Source organism: Doryrhamphus excisus, linkage group LG18 (assembly GCF_037039965.1).
Source record: "Doryrhamphus excisus strain RoL-2023G ecotype Guam linkage group LG18, RoL_Dexc_Guam_v1.1, whole genome shotgun sequence".
NCBI lineage: Eukaryota > Metazoa > Chordata > Actinopteri > Syngnathiformes > Syngnathidae > Doryrhamphus > Doryrhamphus excisus.
The window spans coordinates 15,790,766-15,810,519 of record NC_136374.1 but is presented as its reverse complement, the minus strand read 5'-3'; the positions used below and the strand labels follow the sequence as shown (position 1 = coordinate 15,810,519).

Sequence of the window (19,754 nt, the reverse complement as noted above, 5' to 3'; positions counted from 1 at the left end):
ACCCAAAAGAAAAGACAATTATAATAAATAATACTGTGACGCACATACAAAAAGAATTAAAAAATGACAGTACTTTTATTAAATAATTATTATATTATATGTAATTGTTATATATAATATAATTATATATATAATGTAATAATATAATTATTATATTATATAATAATTATTATATTATATATAATTATTATATCATTATAATAATACTTTTAATTATTATATATAATATAATAATTATACAATAATTATTTAATAATAAAAGTACTGTCAGTTTTTAATTCTTTTTGTATGTGCGTCACAGTATCATACACTACTCCATGTTATTCTGTTGGGTTGCATTTATATATTTTTTTTTGTTTGTTTTTTTTTGCATCAACTTGATTGTGTCAAAAGAAGGCTGTCTAAGGCTGGCGGAGGCATTTGGTTTAAAACCAAGAGCATCTAGGGCACTTTTAAGGACACTTAGAAACGGAAGGCACTGAAAGGTGAATAAGCAAACATACTGGCCATTCTCTTGTGGTCTCTATCAGCATTTTCGGGCGTGTTGTCTCCCCTCACAATGCGAGCGCCTATCTCTCGCTCCAACCGTCCGCGTTCATGTCAGTCAGTAAGTAAATATCCGTGTGCCGCACCAGTCCCATCTGCACAGGAGAGGAAGGACAGAAAGAGAGAGAGTAAGGAGAACCTTACGTGAGTCATCCTTACTGATCATAAATCCGAGAAAAGAGGAACGACTGACTTGTAAGAACATGAAACAAGGAGAAACACACAAAGACGCGTTTAGTAGGAGCCGTTTGAGCATCGATGAAGGTTGAAGGGAGGTCAGGTGACACGACTGAGTGCTTTGATCCGGTCAGTCAGTCGCTCTCAATTTGAACAATTTGAATTAGTGACGAGTGGAAGTCGCTCACCTTGCATCAAACTCAACTTTTCACATTAAACCACGGAATGTCCTGCAAAAGAACATTTTGCACGACACAATGCTACTGTGACAGTATATGAATATCCAATTATCTTCATTGCTTTCCTCGCTACACTGAAAAATGACAAAAATCCCTAACATTTGGACACATTTTTGATTTTTTTATTTCAAAAGATGATTATTATTATTATTATTTCTTTCAGCATTGGGACACAAGACACCGACAAAGGCCTATGTATGCATATTTTTGCCATTTATTTTGGACAAACGGTGGGTGTCATCATCAAGTGACAAGACAGCAGGAAATGACACAAATGCACACAATATTGCATTCAAGTCCTAATTGGCATTAAACATGTTCTCAGGAGACGTCAGCACAATATTGGATTAACAACGATGGATTAATCTCATTCTCTCACATTATTTCATTAAAAAAACAAAACAATAATAAACACACACACACACAACCCCAGAAATGTGCATACTATATACAGTGTATTATTATTATTATTATTATTTTTTACAAAAGCTTACTAAATTCTGCCTGGTAATACCAGTATATGAATTAATCAGAGCATGAAAACACCTTGGAATACGTAAATCTGTCAGGTTTGTAAAATAACACTTAAATTACAAAAGGAAGTGTCGATTCGATTCCCTCGCCTCCGCTTTTTACTTCACACAAACCATTAAATGCGCCGATTAAAGCCACCAAGTCTCCCATACAAGCGTAGGTAACCACAGATGACTCTCGAAAAAAAAAAAAAAAACAGCTGTGGCTGTAGGCAACCACCTGATGTAGTTTTTTTTGTAACTTGACAAGATGGCAGTAGCTGGGTTTGACGAGTAACATTTGCTGTACCGTTTAAAATGAACACATCGGCGGTATTAATGCTGGCGTAATTACAACATTGGTTCTGCTACGGCTGTGTGGAAAGTTCTCTTTGGCGAAATGGTCATCTATAAACAAATATTACGTACTTCAATGATTATTCGAGTTAAAAGGTTATTTGAGATTATTGCGAGCATCCACTAAAAGCCTAAATGTCATCTTAGCCAATTAGAACATTTGTTGTATACCTTTAATTCTGCCAAAATGGAGACTTTGGACTCTGAGTAACTTGGGAGTTGGACATCTTTATCTTAACAGTCTTAAAATCCACCATCTTGGTAGTGACAGGCGTAAGCATTGATGAATTAATCAGGTCTGGAAGCAATTGAGGTAAAATTGAGTGCACTTCTTGGCTGCAACCAGCAGAGGCGCTGTTGAGTCAGTGAAATGAATATCAGTAATATATATATATATATAAAACACAACAGTTAATTTTTGTAATTAATCTGGAAAATTCAATGTAATGACCATCTGTAGTTTTAAAGTAGACTGTGTACTAATTATTCCCCTTCCAAAAAAGAAAAAACATTTGCTATAAAATAATCCAAATGTATCAGTTTTCCCGCACAGCAGCAATATTTGATGTGAATTTCTTTCCAATTTGAAGTATTATGGTGGATGATTGAAAAGTGGATACAACATTGATCATAGTGTCAACTCACAAAAAGATAAATAAAAGACTAAAAAAATGAATACACATTTACTGTGTTATGGCTGGTCAGGCAATGCTGAAATTAATATTTATCAAATTGTGTCTCCTCTATAATAGGATTAGTTTATGAATGTGATACATTTTTTTTAAAATTTTGCTCACATTTATATTCAGTCATCCCTCAATTATCACGAATTATTGATGCCAGATGACCACAATAAGTGAATTTGTGCAGAGTAGGATTCAATATTAATAAATGTCATATTTTCGTAGAAAACCTGCTTGAATTTTTAACATTATTGGAGCCCTGCAGACATTAAATCTCCTTTAAAGCATCTTTAACAGGTACCAGTTTGTAGCGTGTAACTACACGACACCATCTGGATATCACTTGGCACAAGAAATGAATCATGTTAAGGAAGTCAAGATGCAGAGCAAGAATACTTTGATGCGGATTTGGAAGACATCTAAACAAATTCCATCTAAATTCAGTTGAATTTGGTGAACTTGAACATTTGAATTTGAATCTAATTTTTTTTTTTAATGAGTTAGAGTAGAACGTTTTCAATGAAGTGTTTTGTGGTTATTCTGTGTGGCTGCAGCATAAGTATGACCACTGATGTAAAATACATGCAGAACTAAAGTGGTATTAATTATGCTTTGTCACGTCAAAGCAAACACAATGGAAACTGTAAAATCGATACCCATTAGCGAGCAAAACGCAGAAATTAAGAGGGGCTAAAATGCCTCTACATTTGCACAAACCTACAATCTTAGTATTACTTTACAACCCCGTAGTTCAGCTAGCAAAGGATCAACTCTGCATGTTTTGCTCCCCTTTTGTGGTAACAGAAAATCCCACAGCAGATTACACTGGGGATTTTTCCTCAAGCATCATATTGTGCATGTAAATATAAAACTGTTCTGATGTGATTTACATGTCTGCATTTCGATAACCAGCCCAACACAAGAAAAAACACAAAACATTGAACGGGGGAGTGTGTGTTCAACATGAACTTGTGTAGAGTCCTTGTTGTGTTACAGTACAAGTGCTCAGAGTCTTCAGAGGGAAGAGGAATGCTGCAGGTTACTGTGTTGTTCATCCCTAGGTGTCGTATTCAGACTGTTCTTCTATGAACGCAGCATGTTGATTGCTTACCCTGCTGCCAAAGTCCAGGCAAGAGACCCCCAGGGCAACCAAACAATGCCACACCTGCAGACAAGATAAGTCTGTTAGACACAGGAAAGACAAGGAAATACCTTTTTTTTTGCCTAAATGTAGCAAAATGTAACACAAATATAAAGCATTCAGAAGAAATATTCAAAGACACTGTGAATATGTAGTAGTCACTAGGTGTCAGTAATGTTGCTGACACACAAACACCAGACTTGATCACTTTTATTGCAGGTATTACATGGGCTACTGATGCAGCCGTAACCCACGGCGAGCTGAAATTCAACTCTGAACCTCAGGTGTCACTTCCTATCTGCCCACAACTCATCTCCCCTAGGGAACACATTTACTGCAACACACACGAGCACAGGTTTTATTTATGCCTTATTTACTCTTATGTTTACAATAATGGGTACTACAAGTGTAAGGGTCAGTATTCGGGTGTTAGTTAATGTGTTGAGGACTCTAATCATGTTAAAACTGTATCTATGAAAATATTGGTCGGGTCTCGAGCAAAACATTTTTGACAGCTACTTCTGTTAAAGTTGAACTTACTATTATAGCTGATATTTTTGTTTATTTTTAGCTATTTATTTGTCCAGTAAGACTTGAAAAGATCAACAAAGAAAATTTTAGGTTTAACAAACCATGTTGATGCTGAATTTGCGTCTTTGGTGGTAGATAGTATTTTGTAAAATAACTATTTTCTATCCATATGTTAACTGTAAGGAAATTATAAAAGGTATCTTTTAGCAAACCTCTCACATTTATATATCTGCCGGCCCGAATGTGATGATTTGGGTATTCTACATGAGGTCACCCTCACTAATGGCACCTTCCACCACATAAGCAGAATGACACGTACCATCTTAAAGTACACGCCAAAGGTTTGGACACACCTTCTCATTCAATGGGTTTTGTTGGTTTCATGACTATTTACATTGTGGAATTTCTTGCCTTATTAATGGGGTTGGGCCCATGGGGTTGCATTGTGTGTGTCCAAACTTTGGGCTGTGTTGATTTGGCCATCTTGTTGTCCGTATGGTAAAATACTGTAATGTAATACTAAGTGTACTTACCAGGTAGCCTACAAAGCACAGATAGGCTATGCAGAGAAGAGCCGCCAGCAAGTAGAGTGGCACGCTGTTTAGCGTCGCCACGTAAACCACCACAAAGTACATGTTGATGGCACAGACCAGTAATACCAGGACACCACCACAGATCTTCCATGCCCTGGAGAAAACGACAAGATACTTTATCGGCATTTTGATTAATAAAAGGACAATATTGACAAACCATATGAACAACAGAAAAGGTCTTGCCTAAACTGTTTCCATTAAATTGTCCAACGGAATGAAGAATTAATTTCTTCATTTCTAACTGATCAATGAACTGAATAAGATGGGAGTTTGCTTACAAGCCATTTGCAAAGTCATTCATGATGGACGTCAAACTGGTGAAGGTCAAGATTGGGATCAAAGCAAACGGAAGCTGTGACAGGAGGATAAAAATGAGTTAAGACACTGTAAAAAATTAATTTATCAAAAGCAACCGATAGATAATGTACCTATTACTACACTATAAACAGAACTGGATGTGAAATTGTCTTGAATCTAACCTGCATGCTCTGCAGCACATTGAGGAAGTCATTCATCCCAGTCAGATGCTGCACGTCCTGAAAAACGGCCACCAGCAGCGTCGGCGTGATGGCAATGGAGCGGGTCAGCAGCACTCGCGCGAACCGAGACCAGCGCAGGTTCAAGAAACCCTAACCAAACAGAATGATAAAATCCCAAACACATTAAATCAACTTTATTTGTATAGCACTTTAGCAACACAAAGTGGTTTACAGAATTAAAAACAAATACCACAATTAAAAGGAAAAACAAATACTAAGAAAGCCCCTCCCTTTAAAAATATCAACAGTCTCCGCACATGTACGTCTTTGTTTTGTTTTGATGGAGACACAGACGTCACCGCGAGCGTACCTCCATGACGAACTGGCCAGAGTAGGTGCCAGTCATGGTGGAGCTCTGGCCTGCTGCAAGGATCCCGATGGCCCAGATGTAGAGTGCAGCTGGGCCAAAGAAACAGCCGAGAACCACACCCTGAATAACCGGACACATGGATAGAGAAAACATGTTTCATCCTTGCACTTTGTCATACATTGCATAATGCAGTATTATATTACGCATATGATATAATGTGTTTATTTCCTACAGTACTAAAGGCTATTTTGCTGCCAATACCGGAAATATTAATTTGAAAAAATAATAATGAATGAGCATCTCTCATTGCTATACCAACATACATACCCCTTTATAGATATCAACCTCCAGGGTCTCGTTGTTTAAAGGAAAAAGGTCTTTATGAGGAATGCTGGTTGCATTGCACTCAACGTTCTACAAACAAGGGGAAAAAAAAGCAGAATAAAACACTGAAATCTACTAATTTACAGCATTTTAGTGTAATGGTACAATATACCCACCACGTCCATGTTGGTTTTATTGTAGAAGGCCTGAGCAAAGACAGCGACAACAAACACATTGATGAGGAAGGAGACGAAGAGCGCGATGGATGACTCGATGAAGAAATACTTGTTGGCTTCTTTGACTTCCTTCTGATTTCGACGGTCCACCTCTCGAGACTGGAGCATGAAAAAGGCAACGGGTTAATCTTCAACATCTAATTTATTAAGTCATGGGAGTCATAAAGGGATTGGGGTATCACGATACGAGACAATACACGATATCGGGTTCACAAGAACGAGTCAAGATCAGATTTTAAGAAAAAACACATTTCCCATGTCACATTCATAACTATGGACAATTTCATTCATTCATTTTCTACTGCTTATCCTCACGAGGGTCGCGGGGTTGCTGGAGCCTATCCCAGCTGTCTTCGGGCAAGAGGCGGGGTACACCCTGGTCTGGTCGCCAGCCAATCACAGGGCACATAAAGACAAACAACCATTCACACTCACATTCATACCTATGGACAATTTGGAGTCGCCAATTAACCTAGCATGTTTTTGGAATGTGGGAGGAAAACCGGAGTACCCGGAGAAAACCCACACATGCACGGGGAGAACATGCAAACTCCACACAGAGATGGCCGAGGGTGGAATTGAACCCTGGTCTCCTAGCTGTGAGGTCTGCACGCTAACCACTCAAACACCGTGCAGTCCAACACAGTACAATATTCATTCATTCATTCATTTTCTACTGCTTTTTCCTCACAAGGGTCGTGGGGGTGCTGGAGCCTATCCCAGCTGTAGACAAACAACCATTCGCCAATTAACCGAGCATGTTTTTGGAATGTGGGAGGAAACCGGAGTACCCGGAGAAAACCCACACATGCACGGGAAGAACATGCTAACTCCACACAGAGATGTGGAGCGCTAACCACTCAACCGCCGTGCAGCCCTCACTAAAAATATATATTTTTTAAATTACACTAATGAACATGTTTCTTACTTTGACTAGAGCCGAGTGCAGGTAGATGTTGTGCGGCATGATGACGGCGCCTACGATACCAACAGCCTGCTCCAGCTGCACAGGCCCACATCCGGCACAGTAGGGAACAAACATACCCTTCAGCACCTCCCCCTGGTCCGGCTTCACGAGCACGTACTACGGATAAAAACACAGAATCAAAAATGATGTTGATGGTCTTTGTTGAATAACATTATAAATAAAGGCGCAACGTTACCTCGTAACCGAAACTTATCGCCATTACGGTGATGAGAAAGCCAAAGAAAGCTTCGAGTTTCCTCAGACCTAAAAATGGACGAGAGCATGTCATCACCGGGGATACACTAAACCCAATGTTTGGCATTAGAATCATCACATACCATATTTGTCCAAAAAGAGGAAAACAAACGTATCTGTGATGGTAATAAGGACTCCTGCCCACAAGGGGATCCTGTAAGGATGAGGATAAGAAAACATTGTCCATCATTTCCGACCATGACAGAAATATTTAATAATATTATATTAATGGACCAGAAGTAAAGATGCGGTACCTTCCCACAGAGAGGAGATTGAGCGCTATTGCACAGCCAATCACCTCCTGCATATCTGAACCGATAATGGCCAACTCCACCATCAGCCACAGGATGATTCTGGGGACCTGTACATGAATAGTATTCTAGTTACTTTGGTATAGACCCAAACTTTTTACACCACCTCAAAATATTTAGCTTTGTGACTGCTACCATTTCTACATCTATTTATTTTTAAATCTCGTAGTTGTTGATTCCACCAGGGTGTGCAGAACACCACAGTTTGAGAATCAATGATATATTCTACATGGATACGAGTGTGGACGCTCACGGTGGGATACTGCCGGTTGCAGACTTCAGCCAGGTGCATCCCCGTGACGACACCCAGACGTGCGGCCAACCTCTGCAAAAGCAGCCCGATGACTGTGGCCCCCAAAAGCACCCATAGGAGCTGAGGATGGAAGAGTCACATATGAAAACTATGGAAGCCAGATATATATAATAATAATAGTACATTTTATTTGTATAGCGCTTTTCAAAATACTCAAAGACACTTTACAGAAGAATGGAGTTGCATAAAAGCAAATAAACGAGTAAAAGATACATTAAAATACAACATTCATTCGTTAATACACAGTTAAAACATGAGAAAAAGCGGGGCGGGGCACAGCAGTCAGGTATAAAAAGTTAGACATTAAAAACATATTTAGACAGTTTAAATAGTGATATAGATCACTGTGAAATGTACTCACCTTAAATCCAGCTTTAGCCCCAGACTGCAGGTCAGATTCAATGTTCCCTGGATCCAAGTAAGCGATGCTCATCAAGAACCCAGGCCCAGTGAAAGCCCAAAGTTTACGAAAACTGAACACCTGAAAAAGAAAAAAAAAAAAAACAAGAACACTGACTTTTAAATTTGGCTGCAAAATACACATAATCAGAAAATATAACAATCCTTATAAGATCTGTTTTAAAAGAGGAGACCAGTCAGTACCTGATTGGCATTTTCAGGAATGTGCACCTTCTCTTCAAAGTAAGTGGAGAAGGGCTCCTCCAAGCCCACTGGTGAAGAGGGAGGCGAGATGGAGCTGTACTGGTTTGTCTGAATGTCCCCACTGTCCTGAGGGGAGTCCTCTAAAAAAAAAAAAAAAAAAAAACAGGAAAAAAAGTGAAGTTAGTGATAAAGAAAGTACTGGATTTTCCAGTCTATAAGTCACTTCTGAGTATAAGTTGCACCAGCCCAAAATGCACAATGAATAAGGAAAAAAATCCATATATAAGTTGCATTTTTGGGGAGAAATGTATTTTATAAAATCAGAGACCCAGAACAGACATTTTATCTTGAAAGGCAACTACATGGATAGGCGGTATAATAATGTAACATAACGGTTATTCAGATAACTACAGCCAATAAAACATAACTAGTTTACTTGTAATCTTCAGATTATTTTCTTTTTGTGGGCATTTGTGTTCCATCTTTCTGAGTTGTCTATATAAATTGATGTTTACATTGTATATTTGCTGTCATACAGGAGTGATGGGTGTAGTGGATACTGGCACACAAACCTAGAGCACGATTTCACAGGACCAGCAAAAACACACACCAAAAAAAAAAAATTATCGTCCGGAAAATACGGTAGTATTGAACCCCATTGCAATAAATTCATTTTTAATATCATTGCATTTGAAAGTGATTTCTTTCTGTTTGAATGCCAACTGGGTAACAACAATCACATATGCTTCACCAGATTGTTTTTATTAGAGAATAAAACAGGAACGTATGATTAACTACCTTTCTGAGAAGGGGTCGGTTAAAGCGAAGATTTTTCTCTCAATTTTGTAAAACAATACTGGGAAAAAAAAAAAGTCATGTTCTTCTGGTCTTATTTTATATTCGTACTTACTGAGTTCAGCCCATTCCTGCTTTCGTTCCTTCATATCTGCCTCATTGCTAGTGCCAAAGTCCACTGTTCCCTGACCGACTGATGATGCCGCCATTATATGACTCTTCCTTTATCTGTTTTTTTTTCTCCTTTTAAATGTCACAACATTCTGACATCAGGTTTCTAAAAAAATCAAACAGAAAGTGAGAGAAGTAATAACAAAGTAGCATGTGTCAATAATCCCTGTGCAAATAAAGCACTGACTGGACATAGATAAAATAAAAATAAAAGTAGATAATAAAATAAAATAGTTCAGCGTTTCCTGGTGTTTATGTACACTTCTGGTTTCAACTGTATGTGCAATATGGACACAGCCATTATGGGATTTATTAGAGATGACGGCGATGAGGAGGAGCACCGGAGCCTGGTAGGGACTTTGTTGTCTGGTTCCACCATAACAACCTGCAGCTGAACACCTCCAAAACCAAAAAGGAGCTGGTCATCGACTTTGGGAGGAACACACCCAGTCCTAGACCGGTTCTGCTGGGAGCGGAGGAGATGGAGGTTGTTCAGAACTACAAATACCTTGGGTTGCGGCTGGACAACAAGCTGGACTGGTTAGCAAGACGGGGAAATTGTACGAGAAAGGTCACAGCAGGATGTCGCCAGCGCTCTTTCCTATGCTGTGGTGTGCTGGGGAGGGAGCACAATGAAAGCAGACCTCTCCAGCCTTCAAGTGGGGCCAGCTCAGTGGTCGGGATGAAGCCGGACCCTCTGGCGACAGTGGCAGAGAGGAGGACTCTAAAAAAGCTGTGGGTCATTCTGGACAATGCCAGCCACCCTCTGCACACGGTCACCAGAAGCCAGAGAAGCCTGGTTGAGCGAGAGGCTGCTCCTCCCCAAGTGCAGGACCAACAGACTGAAGATCTCCTTTTTTCCCTGCGCCATCAACTCCTCATTGGGCCGGAGGAGGTTGGAACAAACAGAACAGGCAGAGGGACTATAATAATACCATATATACATATATGTATGTATTATAATAGTATGTATGGCATCGATGTAGTCTATATTTTTGAGTTTTTATATTTTATCTTCTATTCTTTTACACTTTATTCCATTTATTTATCTACTTTTATTAGTATTATTTATTTACTTTAAACAGTGCTATACATGGATCAGTGGAGATGCCAATTTCCCTGAGAGAATCCAAAATTAATTAATAAAGTATTGTGTCTGTAATGTATTGATACTTAGAAGATAATTTCCCTTGTATTAGGCTAAATTCCAAATGTCTCCTTTTTGTGGCCGAGATGTAGAAAGTTGACTTTTTAGGTATTGAGAAACGTATCCTATTTCCATGGGATGTACAGTACTGGTACTTATTGTTTCACATACCTGATGTAGTTACACATTACTATATATGTAAAATATTGTTTCAAGCCTTTGTGGCACCACACAGTTAAGCACTACTGCTTTAATGCTTAATGTGTGTGTGTGTGTGTGTGTGTGTGTGTGTGTAATGTGGTGCTCGAGTTTCTGTTGTTGTAATCGGTTACCTTGGAAGAGGTCTCCATCCTGCTGTTCCTTCATCAGAGCAGGCTGAAGGATCCCTGGGAATTTGGGGGTTGACTTTCAGCCTGCTAACAAAAGGAAAACACAATCTGAGAAATAAACATTGGTACTGGTGTTGTAGTGTTCTTTGTGACAAACTGGCATGAACATGGCAATATAGTGAGGCCGGCAAAAGTACTGAGTTTATTTTCATTTATTGTGTGAAAAATCTTTATCTATTATCGTGGACTGTGGATTTGATCCCTCAGAAACATGTGTGCATTTCCCATTGGCAGAGCAAAGTAATTTCCTGAAAAAAAAAAAAAAAAATGACCCTGCAAAAATATCTTCCCCTTTTTCTCCTTTCAATATAAAGCATGTGATTAGGGGAAAAAAAAGGGAACTGCTAAATGATGCCACCGTTTTTCTTCCCCTGCAATGCACCCCTCCTCCCGTGTACTTTTACTCGCCACGACTTATTCTTTGAACTCAGCAATTCAAGGATGAAATGCATAACGTCATTGCAGGCAAAGTGCAAGACCTTGAAACACTTCTGAGCACATGACTGTGGGATCATAGAGACACGTCTCCCTACAGTTCTCCCGAAAATAGTCACTACCTCTCTCAAATCAACCATAAAACTTCATTGTCAAGTCTCATTGTCAGTTCATTATTTGTATGCGTGATGTCAAAGAGGACAACTCTTAACACGTCTCGAATTCTTGTATTGATTAACAGGTGCTTTTTTGCAGCGAGCACTCACGGCATGTTCTGCACATGTTTGCAAAGGGATCTGACAAAAATTTAATCTGTGTGGAAAATGTGCAGTTGTGACAATGACAGTCAAGATGGTCTCCTGAACACACCATGGTTGTAAAATATGTAACATCAACCATAAAACTGGGAAAAGGATTTATTGCCATGTAAGAAAGTGGTATCTTTTCGTATCTTTTTAGTAGAATATTGCTATGCTAAATATGATAGCACACATGTGATAAAAACAGCAGTGTGTGCTAACGTGTTAAGCATGGAGTAGAAGTGATGTCGGCCATGTGTATTTTCCGTTAAAGTCCGATATGCACAAGTTTCCCGTGGTGGCACAGAACCGGGGATGTTTAATATGACTAAAGTTATCATGCATTTTCTATGCCGCTTATCCTCACAAGGGTCACAGATATGCTGGAGCCTATCCCAGCAATACTTAATAAAGAATAAGTCTGCAACAAGTAAACAGTGAGATAAGCACCTTCATCTACCCTGGACAGCCTTTACAAATCACAAGTTCACATCTACGGCAACTCCCAAACGAACAAGCGGCCTCTAATGTTACAACAATACAGCCAACCGCCTTTCTTTTGAATGCCAACAAAAAGGAATCCAAGTGCAAACAGGAAAAAGGAAGAAAAAATAAATAAAATCCACGGAAACCATGACATTTAGGTGTTGCTTAACAAGGGGTTCTGAGTTAACGTAAAAAAAAATGCACCACCCAAAAAAAATAAAATAAGGCATTATACAGCATCGGCATTATACAGCATCGGTATCTGTTTAATGCCTAGTAAAAATAGAACTATTACCATAAACATTTTATATCTAAAACCAATTTCCCCTTGGCAATGACTAAACTCAAAAGAGTTACTGCAACAAAAACACCAATCTGACCAATTGTTGTTTATGAGACTTCCATGATGTTATTTAAATTACTAATTCGAAAGGGGAATAACCGGTCAACCAAGGTGCATAAAAGACGCTCGGGCACAATACAGGCCAACACCTGTACTACTGCATTATGCTACTTCCACTACTAGTTCCAGCAGTACTTTGAAATGGCTTCAACGGCACAGAATGTAAAAAGTTTGAATCCATATCTGAAATTTAAGGTGGATTCATATGTTAATGTATTCACATGGTAACGATGACAATGCAGCGTTTAAATCGATAAGAGGCTAATTCAGCGGTGCTGCTTCTTATTTTTATTAAAAGTTTTAACGAGGACGTCTGACTTTAAAACAAGTCTGACCTCTGTAGTCCTGATGCTGTGGCGTCAGCGACGTACAACATCGGTAAAGTAAGAAAACAACATTCCCGTATCGTTAAACGGTACTTACACTTGGCGATAAAAAAAATACACGAACTAGCAAATGGACTAGTTAGTGTAAAACACACAAGCTAACATGTGCTATGTGTTAGCTTCCTGGACTATTACACCAACTTGACCCTTACCAAGTACAACAACCTTACCTTGTTACACTGTATGGACGACCCGGTAATATTTCAACAATGAAGTCCGATATCCAACACAAACCATGGGGATAAATGTAATGTCCAAATGGAATCAGACGTTTGTATGTCTAAACTCAAGCACAAGCCGTGCCTTTTAGACGCATTCCATGGGAACTTTAAGTTTACGTCACTGCGCATGCTCATAACACTGGCACTGCTCTGATTGGTCAGTGCGTGAACACTTCCTGTATAAATTCAAGGAACAGCAATTCCATGGTGGTTGTCACATACTATATTCCCGTGTTGGTACGGGAGGGGCAGGCAGAAGGAGCACAAAAGTTGATCTATGAAATCGGGGACAACAGGTTCACTTATTGATATGAAATTATATTACATTTACGACATATAAAGTACACGTCCTTTAAATGTAGATCATGTCTTTATTTACTATGTTATGGGAAAGTCCTATACACGGTTTCATTATATAAATGCAAACTGAACGATAACTAATAAAAAGAATAATCGATACTGAGTTATATGTGTGAAAAAAGGATATACAGTAAAAAATGATAAATGTCAAGCACCAGTCATAATTATGCTGGCCCTTTAAATGTCATTTTACCGTCGAGCTTCTGTTCACGTTGTTGTGACGTCTCGCGAGACTTGACTAACACCACAAATTTCCTCGCTAACTAGCCACGGCTAACGAGTAACATGTACGCAACAACAGTGTGACAGAAGGAGACTTCGGGAGAACTCTGGCAATGGAGTGTAGAAACATCGCGGATCAAGTAAGTTTATAATATTGTACAAAAATAAAAACGGACTGTTCCCTAACTTCAAAGGAGAGAAGCTATTCGGAGTACGACGGATAATAACTGGCTGGCTGACTTGACGGCAAAGTTTGCAAACGGCACAAAGCTAAATTGTATTAAAATCATAATTCTATAGCGGCACAGCACATTTAATAATGCATCTGTCTGTTATGCTAGGTGACGGTTTTTTTCGGAGGTGAACTTGGAAGCACAAAAAACGCCCATACCTTTAGATCATTCATAAAATTCTATATTCAATCCGCACTTTCGTTATTTTCTGACAGTCAAAAACAAACGTGTCATGCCTAACAAACTTTAAAAAAAATCTAATAAATACTATTTTACTGAAACAGAGGGCGTTGTATTCATGTATTGTTGTTTGTTGTCAGTGTATTATTAATAATTGGCTTAATAACACCTTAATTAATAACTACTTATTATTATTATTATGACGAAAGTCAATAGCCTTGCATGCAAAATGTGTCTTTCAGTGTCCATTGGTCCAGGCTATTTTCAGCCGAAATGCTGAAGAAGTGACGTTTTTGTTGAGCCATCAAGAAGATGTCAATTTGTTGGTAATAATATTATCACATTATAGTTTCTCATGATATGAAGTTCCAGCCTTTGTTAAGTACGTTCATGTTCCCCCAAAGGACCACCAACAAAGCACGCCTCTTCACGCTGCTGCGTATTTGGGTGATGTTCATATTATGGAACTTCTTCTCACCGCGGGTAAGTGTTGGCATATTTAACTAAAAAAAAAAACAAACAAACATAAAAGCCATTTTTTAAAATCTTTTGAACAGGTGCCAATGTTAATGCCAAGGACCAGGGCTTGCTGACACCTTTACATCGAGCAGCTGCATCCAGAAATGAAGTATATTCCTCTTTTATTAGGGACGCTTGACTGTATCGTTTCACTTTAATTTTTTTTCAAATTATTCTTTATTTTACTCAGAGGGCTGTGGAGCTGCTCCTAAAGCACAGCGCGGAGATCAACGCACAAGACAAATTCTTGCAAACACCATTACACATGGCGGCGGCAAACTGGGCTGTCGGCTGTGCTGAATCGCTGATACGTGTTGTGTGCGGCCTGGATGTTTACGATCGATCGGGAAGAACACCCTTGCATCACGCAGCACACAGTGGACACGGGGAGGTACACTGTCATCTCTGATGTATGCTTAGTGGTTGTATTATTATTATAACAGCTGTATTATTGTTTGTGCTATTGGACAGTATTCTGTCTTTAATGGTACCCTTTTTGCTACAGCTATTACATAAGAGGGGTGCTCAGTAAGTGTTTTTTTCTCCTGCAGATGGTGAACCTGCTTCTCAGCAAAGGCGCCAACGTGAGCACCAAAGACAAAAAGGAAAGGCAGCCGATACACTGGGCTGCATATCTTGGTAAGAACTTGTGCTCTAATTTTTTTTGTATGAAATAATTAGTGATTGGATACAAAAACATATTTTAAATTGAGTCGGTGGTCACTGGAAACGGCAAACCGGAGCATCTGCACACTCGAAGCTGCCATAAAATTGTGGAAACTTCCCTGTGACCCTTTAAACACAAAGGTTACTGTAGTCCCGGCAACTAAAAATAAATCGTGCGTGGTACAATTTGCGCCTGGAGGGGTGTAGGGGTTGTGTACTCCTGGCAATAACGTGATCACAAGTCAACGGCTCTTTTTGTGTGCGTTAACACGAGTATTAACAGAGATCTCGTAGGATCACGGTTGTTTGTATAGCACATCCTCACTCAACACACAAATAGAGCTAACGGCAGGCAGCTATTGCCTAGGAATTCGAATAAGACTAGCACGTACAGTAATGCTAGCCTGTGAAATGGGGCGTGTTGTGATGTGTGTGCATGGCAGATGTTTGCGGTAAACCTCGGTTTTTTTTTTACCTAGGACATTTGGACGTTGTGAAGATGCTGGTGTCTCACAGTGCAGATGTAGCATGCAAAGACAAACGTGGCTACACTCCTCTCCACGCTGCAGCCATCAGTGGACATTTCGATGTGGTCAAATATCTGTTGAGACTGGGAGTGGAGGTAAAGCGTCGTTTTTTTTTTTTCCCTAATTTGGGCTGCACGGTAACTGAGTGGTTAGCTCGCAGACCTCACAGCTAGGAGACCAGGGTTCGATTCCACCCTCGGGCATCTCTGTGTGGAGTTTACATGTTCTCCTCGTGCATATATGGCTTTTTTTCTGGGTACTATGGACACCACAAGATGTGAAGTTTTGATTTAATTTAGTTTTATTTAGTTATGTATATGTATAAGAGTTATCCTTATTTAAATGATTAAAACACTGTACAGCTAATAAATATTAGGCGTCTGTGTGGAGTTTGCATGTTCTCCCCGTGCATGCGTGGGTTTTCTCCGGGTACTCCGGTTTCCTCCCATATTCCAAAAAAAACATGCTAGGTTAATTAGCGACTCCAAATTGTCCATAGGTATGAATGTGAGTGTGAATGGTTGTTTGTCTATATGTGCCCTGTGATTGGCTGGCCACCAGTCCAGTGTGTACCCCGCCTCTCGCCCGAAGACAGCTGGGATAGGCTCCAGCACCCTCGCAACCCTCGTGAGGAAAAAGCGGTAGAAAATGAATGAATGAATGAATGGGCTTCACGGTAACCGAGTGGTTAGCTCGCAGGCCACGCAGCTAGGATACCCGGGTTCGATTCCCCTCTTGAGTTTGCATGTTCTCCCCGTGCATGCGTGGGTTTCCTCCCACATTCCAAAAAAAACATGCTAGGTTAATTAGCGACTCCAAATTGTCCATAGGTATGAATGTGAGTGTGAATGGTTGTTTGTCTACGTATATGTGCCCTGTGATTGGCTGGCCACCAGTCCAGGGTGTACCCCGCCTCTCACTCAAAGACAGCTGGGATAGGCTCCAGCACCCCCGCAACCCTGGTGAGGATAAGCGGTAGAAAATGAATGAATGAATATCCTAATTTGGAGACTACGGTATTTTTCTCCATAAGAAATAAACAATAGAAATATACTTTAACGGTGAAAATGGTGCTAGCTTTAAATAATGCATGCAATTGTCAAATAACATTCTTGTTTTACAGGTGTAAAAAGAAGTGACTCCACTACAGATGTGTCTTAGGCATCTGTTGTTCAAAAAAAACGTGCTTGTTATGAAAGTGTAAAAAGAAGGTAACCACTGTAAAACTTTCAAGCTCTTCCACTTGCTTTAACTTGAATAAAAAGTAAAGTAAAGCTGGAGTTTTACTGCTTTGAATGCGAGTCGGTATTTCTGGTGTATTTTCTTCTTTTCCATTCTTCTCTTTACACTTCTTGTTGAGGCTCGGTGTTTTTGGAATATGGCTCTACAGAAAAAGCAAAACGTTGAACCTGAATTGAGCTCCTGTTAGGTCATGTGACCGTGTTTTTTTCCCCCCATCTTCTCCCTCCCAGGCCGATGAAGCCAACGTGCATGGCAACACGGCGCTCCACATGGCCTGCCACACAGGCCAAGACACAGTTGCCACCGAGCTGGTCAACTGCGGCGCCAACATCAACCAGCCCAACCACCGGAGCAGCACCCCGCTGCATCTGGCTGCCGCCTCCTCCACGGGGGTGCTGTGTGTCGAGCTGCTCATTAACAATGGCGCCGACGTCAACATGCAGGTAAGCGCAAAATCGGAATCGGATCTTGAAGTCGCGGCGTCTTGATTCTTTGAATAACTTCCTCTCCAGAATAAAGATGGGAAGATCCCTTTACATATGGCCGCCATGCACGGCCGCTTCACAGGCTCCCAGATCCTTATACAAAATGGTAACGTAAATGTTTCAGTTGTTTACCTACACGCACTTTAACCTCTTTTACATAACTTTGGCCTGGTCACTGAAATTATGATGATGTGCCAATTTTCCCCAGGAAGTGAAATCGACTGTGTTGACATATTTGGGAACACTCCTCTTCATGTGGCCGCCCGATACGGTCAGGAGTTGCTGATCAGCACTCTGCTTACTAATGGTGCTGACAAAGCCAGGCGAGTCACAGTACACCATTCGTTATGGACACCCGGGCTGCACGGCGGTCGTGTGGTTAGCGTGCAGACCTCACAGCTTGGTGACGCGGGTTCAATTTCCCCCCTCGGCCGTCTCTGTGTGGAGTTTGCATGTTCTCCCCGTGCATGCGTGGGTTTTTTTCCGGGTACTCCGGTTTCCTCCCACATTCCAAAAAAAACATGCTAGGTTAATTAGCGACTCCAAATTGTCCATAGGTATGAATGTGAGTGTGAATGGTTGTTTGTCTGTATGTGCCCTGTGATTGGCTGGCCAAGTCCCTACAAAGCATAGTTTGACGAATTTGGTGTTAAAAGAACACCATATTTTCTTCCTTTTTTTTGCATGTTTGTAATCCAATTATTTGTCGTTATAAGACTTTTATGGTATAAAGGTTTTGTACTATGTTCTGTACTTTCAGACAGGGGATTCATGGGATGCTTCCGCTACACTTGGCTGCACTGTACGGCTTTCCAGACTGCTGCCGCAAATTGCTCTCGAATGGTGAGGATCTCCCTTCATGGACTATAAGTCTCTGATTTATAGATCTGCACTAAAATGAAAGCCTTTGGCGTCCCCCCCCCCACACACACACTAACTTTGTATACATTAGATGACAGCGCTTTTTTTTATTTTAATTATCTGGCATGTGTGTCATACAGGCCAGTATTACAACATCATGCAGTCTCCAACAAGTTGCCAGATGCTGTCTTTTGGGTTTGATATCAACACGCAGGATGACTTCGGGAGGACATGTCTACATGCCGTTGCCTCTGGAGGGTAAACACACACACATACTTTATTGTATTATCATAGTTGCGGTTCCAAATGAACATATGTCGTATTTTTTGGGCAGAAACGTTGACTGTCTCAACCTGCTGATAAGCAGCGGCGCTGAACTGGATATGAAGGATCATTTGGGAAGGTAAGCAAAAATAAAATGGTGCATCGTTGTGGATTGGTTCTGGATCCGTATCCTGTTGTGGTTTCTAGGTCTCCTTTGCACTACGCTGCAGCCAACGGGAACAGCCAGTGTACAGTCACGCTGGTGAGAAGCGGCTCCGAGGTCAACGAGTTAGACCTGATGGGCTGCAGTCCTCTGCACTACGCCGCTGCTTCACACACATTCGTTGGGTGAGACGATGACGAGGACCGTCACGCGAGTTCACGTTTAAAAGCGTCCGTTTTTTTTTTTTTTTGTTACACGCAGAGGGGAGCCGAGCGCTGATTGCAATGTGGAAAAGGAACAAGAAGCCTCTCTGTAGGTCACACGTTTATCACGAGAACTTTTTGGTAGACCCTGCCTTAGTTTGTTTACCTTATGTAGCTACAATAACAGCACTTCTATACAACTGTAATGTAAATCATTTCAGTGGGTGGGTGAACTTAACTCTTAAAAGCAGATGAGGCTCCTGATATTCCTTTGTGTGCAGATGTTTGGACTACCTGCTGGACAGCGGTGGAAACCCAACTGTAAAGAATACTAAAGGTTATAGTGCCGTCCACTACGCGGCAGCTTATGGCAACAGGCAGCATCTGGAACTGGTCAGTAGGACTTTTTCATTTCAGGATATCATTTGTATTCTGCCTATTAATAAGCAAATTTCCTTAC

The 19,754-nt window shown here is 40.4% G+C and overlaps 2 protein-coding genes across 9 annotated transcripts in view; one reads left to right on the top strand and one right to left on the bottom strand.

Annotated features, from left to right (window-relative positions):
• Positions 1 to 300: 300 nt before the first annotated feature.
• slc11a2 (solute carrier family 11 member 2) overlaps positions 301 to 19,754 on the bottom strand; it is a 27,937-nt gene continuing 8,483 nt past the window's right edge. The window contains exons 1-18 of one of the 7 annotated variants that reach the window (XM_058055858.2): positions 13,319 to 13,505; positions 11,083 to 11,166; positions 9,548 to 9,709; positions 8,638 to 8,777; positions 8,396 to 8,515; positions 7,975 to 8,094; positions 7,665 to 7,771; positions 7,494 to 7,564; positions 7,352 to 7,419; positions 7,117 to 7,272; positions 6,129 to 6,287; positions 5,956 to 6,042; positions 5,629 to 5,748; positions 5,259 to 5,408; positions 5,058 to 5,131; positions 4,720 to 4,873; positions 3,626 to 3,679; positions 301 to 641 (exon numbers count right to left, since the gene is read on the bottom strand). In XM_058055858.2, coding sequence (XP_057911841.2) covers positions 570 to 641; positions 3,626 to 3,679; positions 4,720 to 4,873; positions 5,058 to 5,131; positions 5,259 to 5,408; positions 5,629 to 5,748; positions 5,956 to 6,042; positions 6,129 to 6,287; positions 7,117 to 7,272; positions 7,352 to 7,419; positions 7,494 to 7,564; positions 7,665 to 7,771; positions 7,975 to 8,094; positions 8,396 to 8,515; positions 8,638 to 8,777; positions 9,548 to 9,641 — 1,746 coding nt within the window. In that variant the 5' untranslated portion in view covers positions 9,642 to 9,709; positions 11,083 to 11,166; positions 13,319 to 13,505 and the 3' untranslated portion in view covers positions 301 to 569. Of the gene's footprint in view, positions 642 to 3,625; positions 3,680 to 4,719; positions 4,874 to 5,057; positions 5,132 to 5,258; positions 5,409 to 5,628; positions 5,749 to 5,955; positions 6,043 to 6,128; positions 6,288 to 7,116; positions 7,273 to 7,351; positions 7,420 to 7,493; positions 7,565 to 7,664; positions 7,772 to 7,974; positions 8,095 to 8,395; positions 8,516 to 8,637; positions 8,778 to 9,547; positions 9,710 to 11,082; positions 11,167 to 13,318; positions 13,506 to 19,754 lie in introns of those variants that run through there. The other 6 variants (XM_058055864.2, XM_058055859.2, XM_058055865.2 and 3 more) reach the window with 6 other exon arrangements.
• ankrd52b (ankyrin repeat domain 52b) overlaps positions 13,928 to 19,754 on the top strand; it is a 12,880-nt gene continuing 7,053 nt past the window's right edge. For both annotated transcript variants that reach the window (XR_009120104.2, XM_058055850.2), the window contains exons 1-16: positions 13,928 to 14,091; positions 14,607 to 14,690; positions 14,769 to 14,847; positions 14,922 to 14,992; positions 15,074 to 15,274; positions 15,435 to 15,522; positions 16,029 to 16,171; positions 17,549 to 17,761; positions 17,831 to 17,909; positions 18,012 to 18,126; positions 18,564 to 18,646; positions 18,805 to 18,922; positions 18,999 to 19,067; positions 19,136 to 19,276; positions 19,353 to 19,403; positions 19,576 to 19,687. Coding sequence is in view for 1 of the 2 variants with exons in the window: in XM_058055850.2 (XP_057911833.2) it covers positions 14,065 to 14,091; positions 14,607 to 14,690; positions 14,769 to 14,847; positions 14,922 to 14,992; positions 15,074 to 15,274; positions 15,435 to 15,522; positions 16,029 to 16,171; positions 17,549 to 17,761; positions 17,831 to 17,909; positions 18,012 to 18,126; positions 18,564 to 18,646; positions 18,805 to 18,922; positions 18,999 to 19,067; positions 19,136 to 19,276; positions 19,353 to 19,403; positions 19,576 to 19,687 (1,674 nt within the window). In the remaining variant the exon portion in view is untranslated. The remainder of the gene's footprint in view (positions 14,092 to 14,606; positions 14,691 to 14,768; positions 14,848 to 14,921; positions 14,993 to 15,073; positions 15,275 to 15,434; positions 15,523 to 16,028; positions 16,172 to 17,548; positions 17,762 to 17,830; positions 17,910 to 18,011; positions 18,127 to 18,563; positions 18,647 to 18,804; positions 18,923 to 18,998; positions 19,068 to 19,135; positions 19,277 to 19,352; positions 19,404 to 19,575; positions 19,688 to 19,754) is intronic.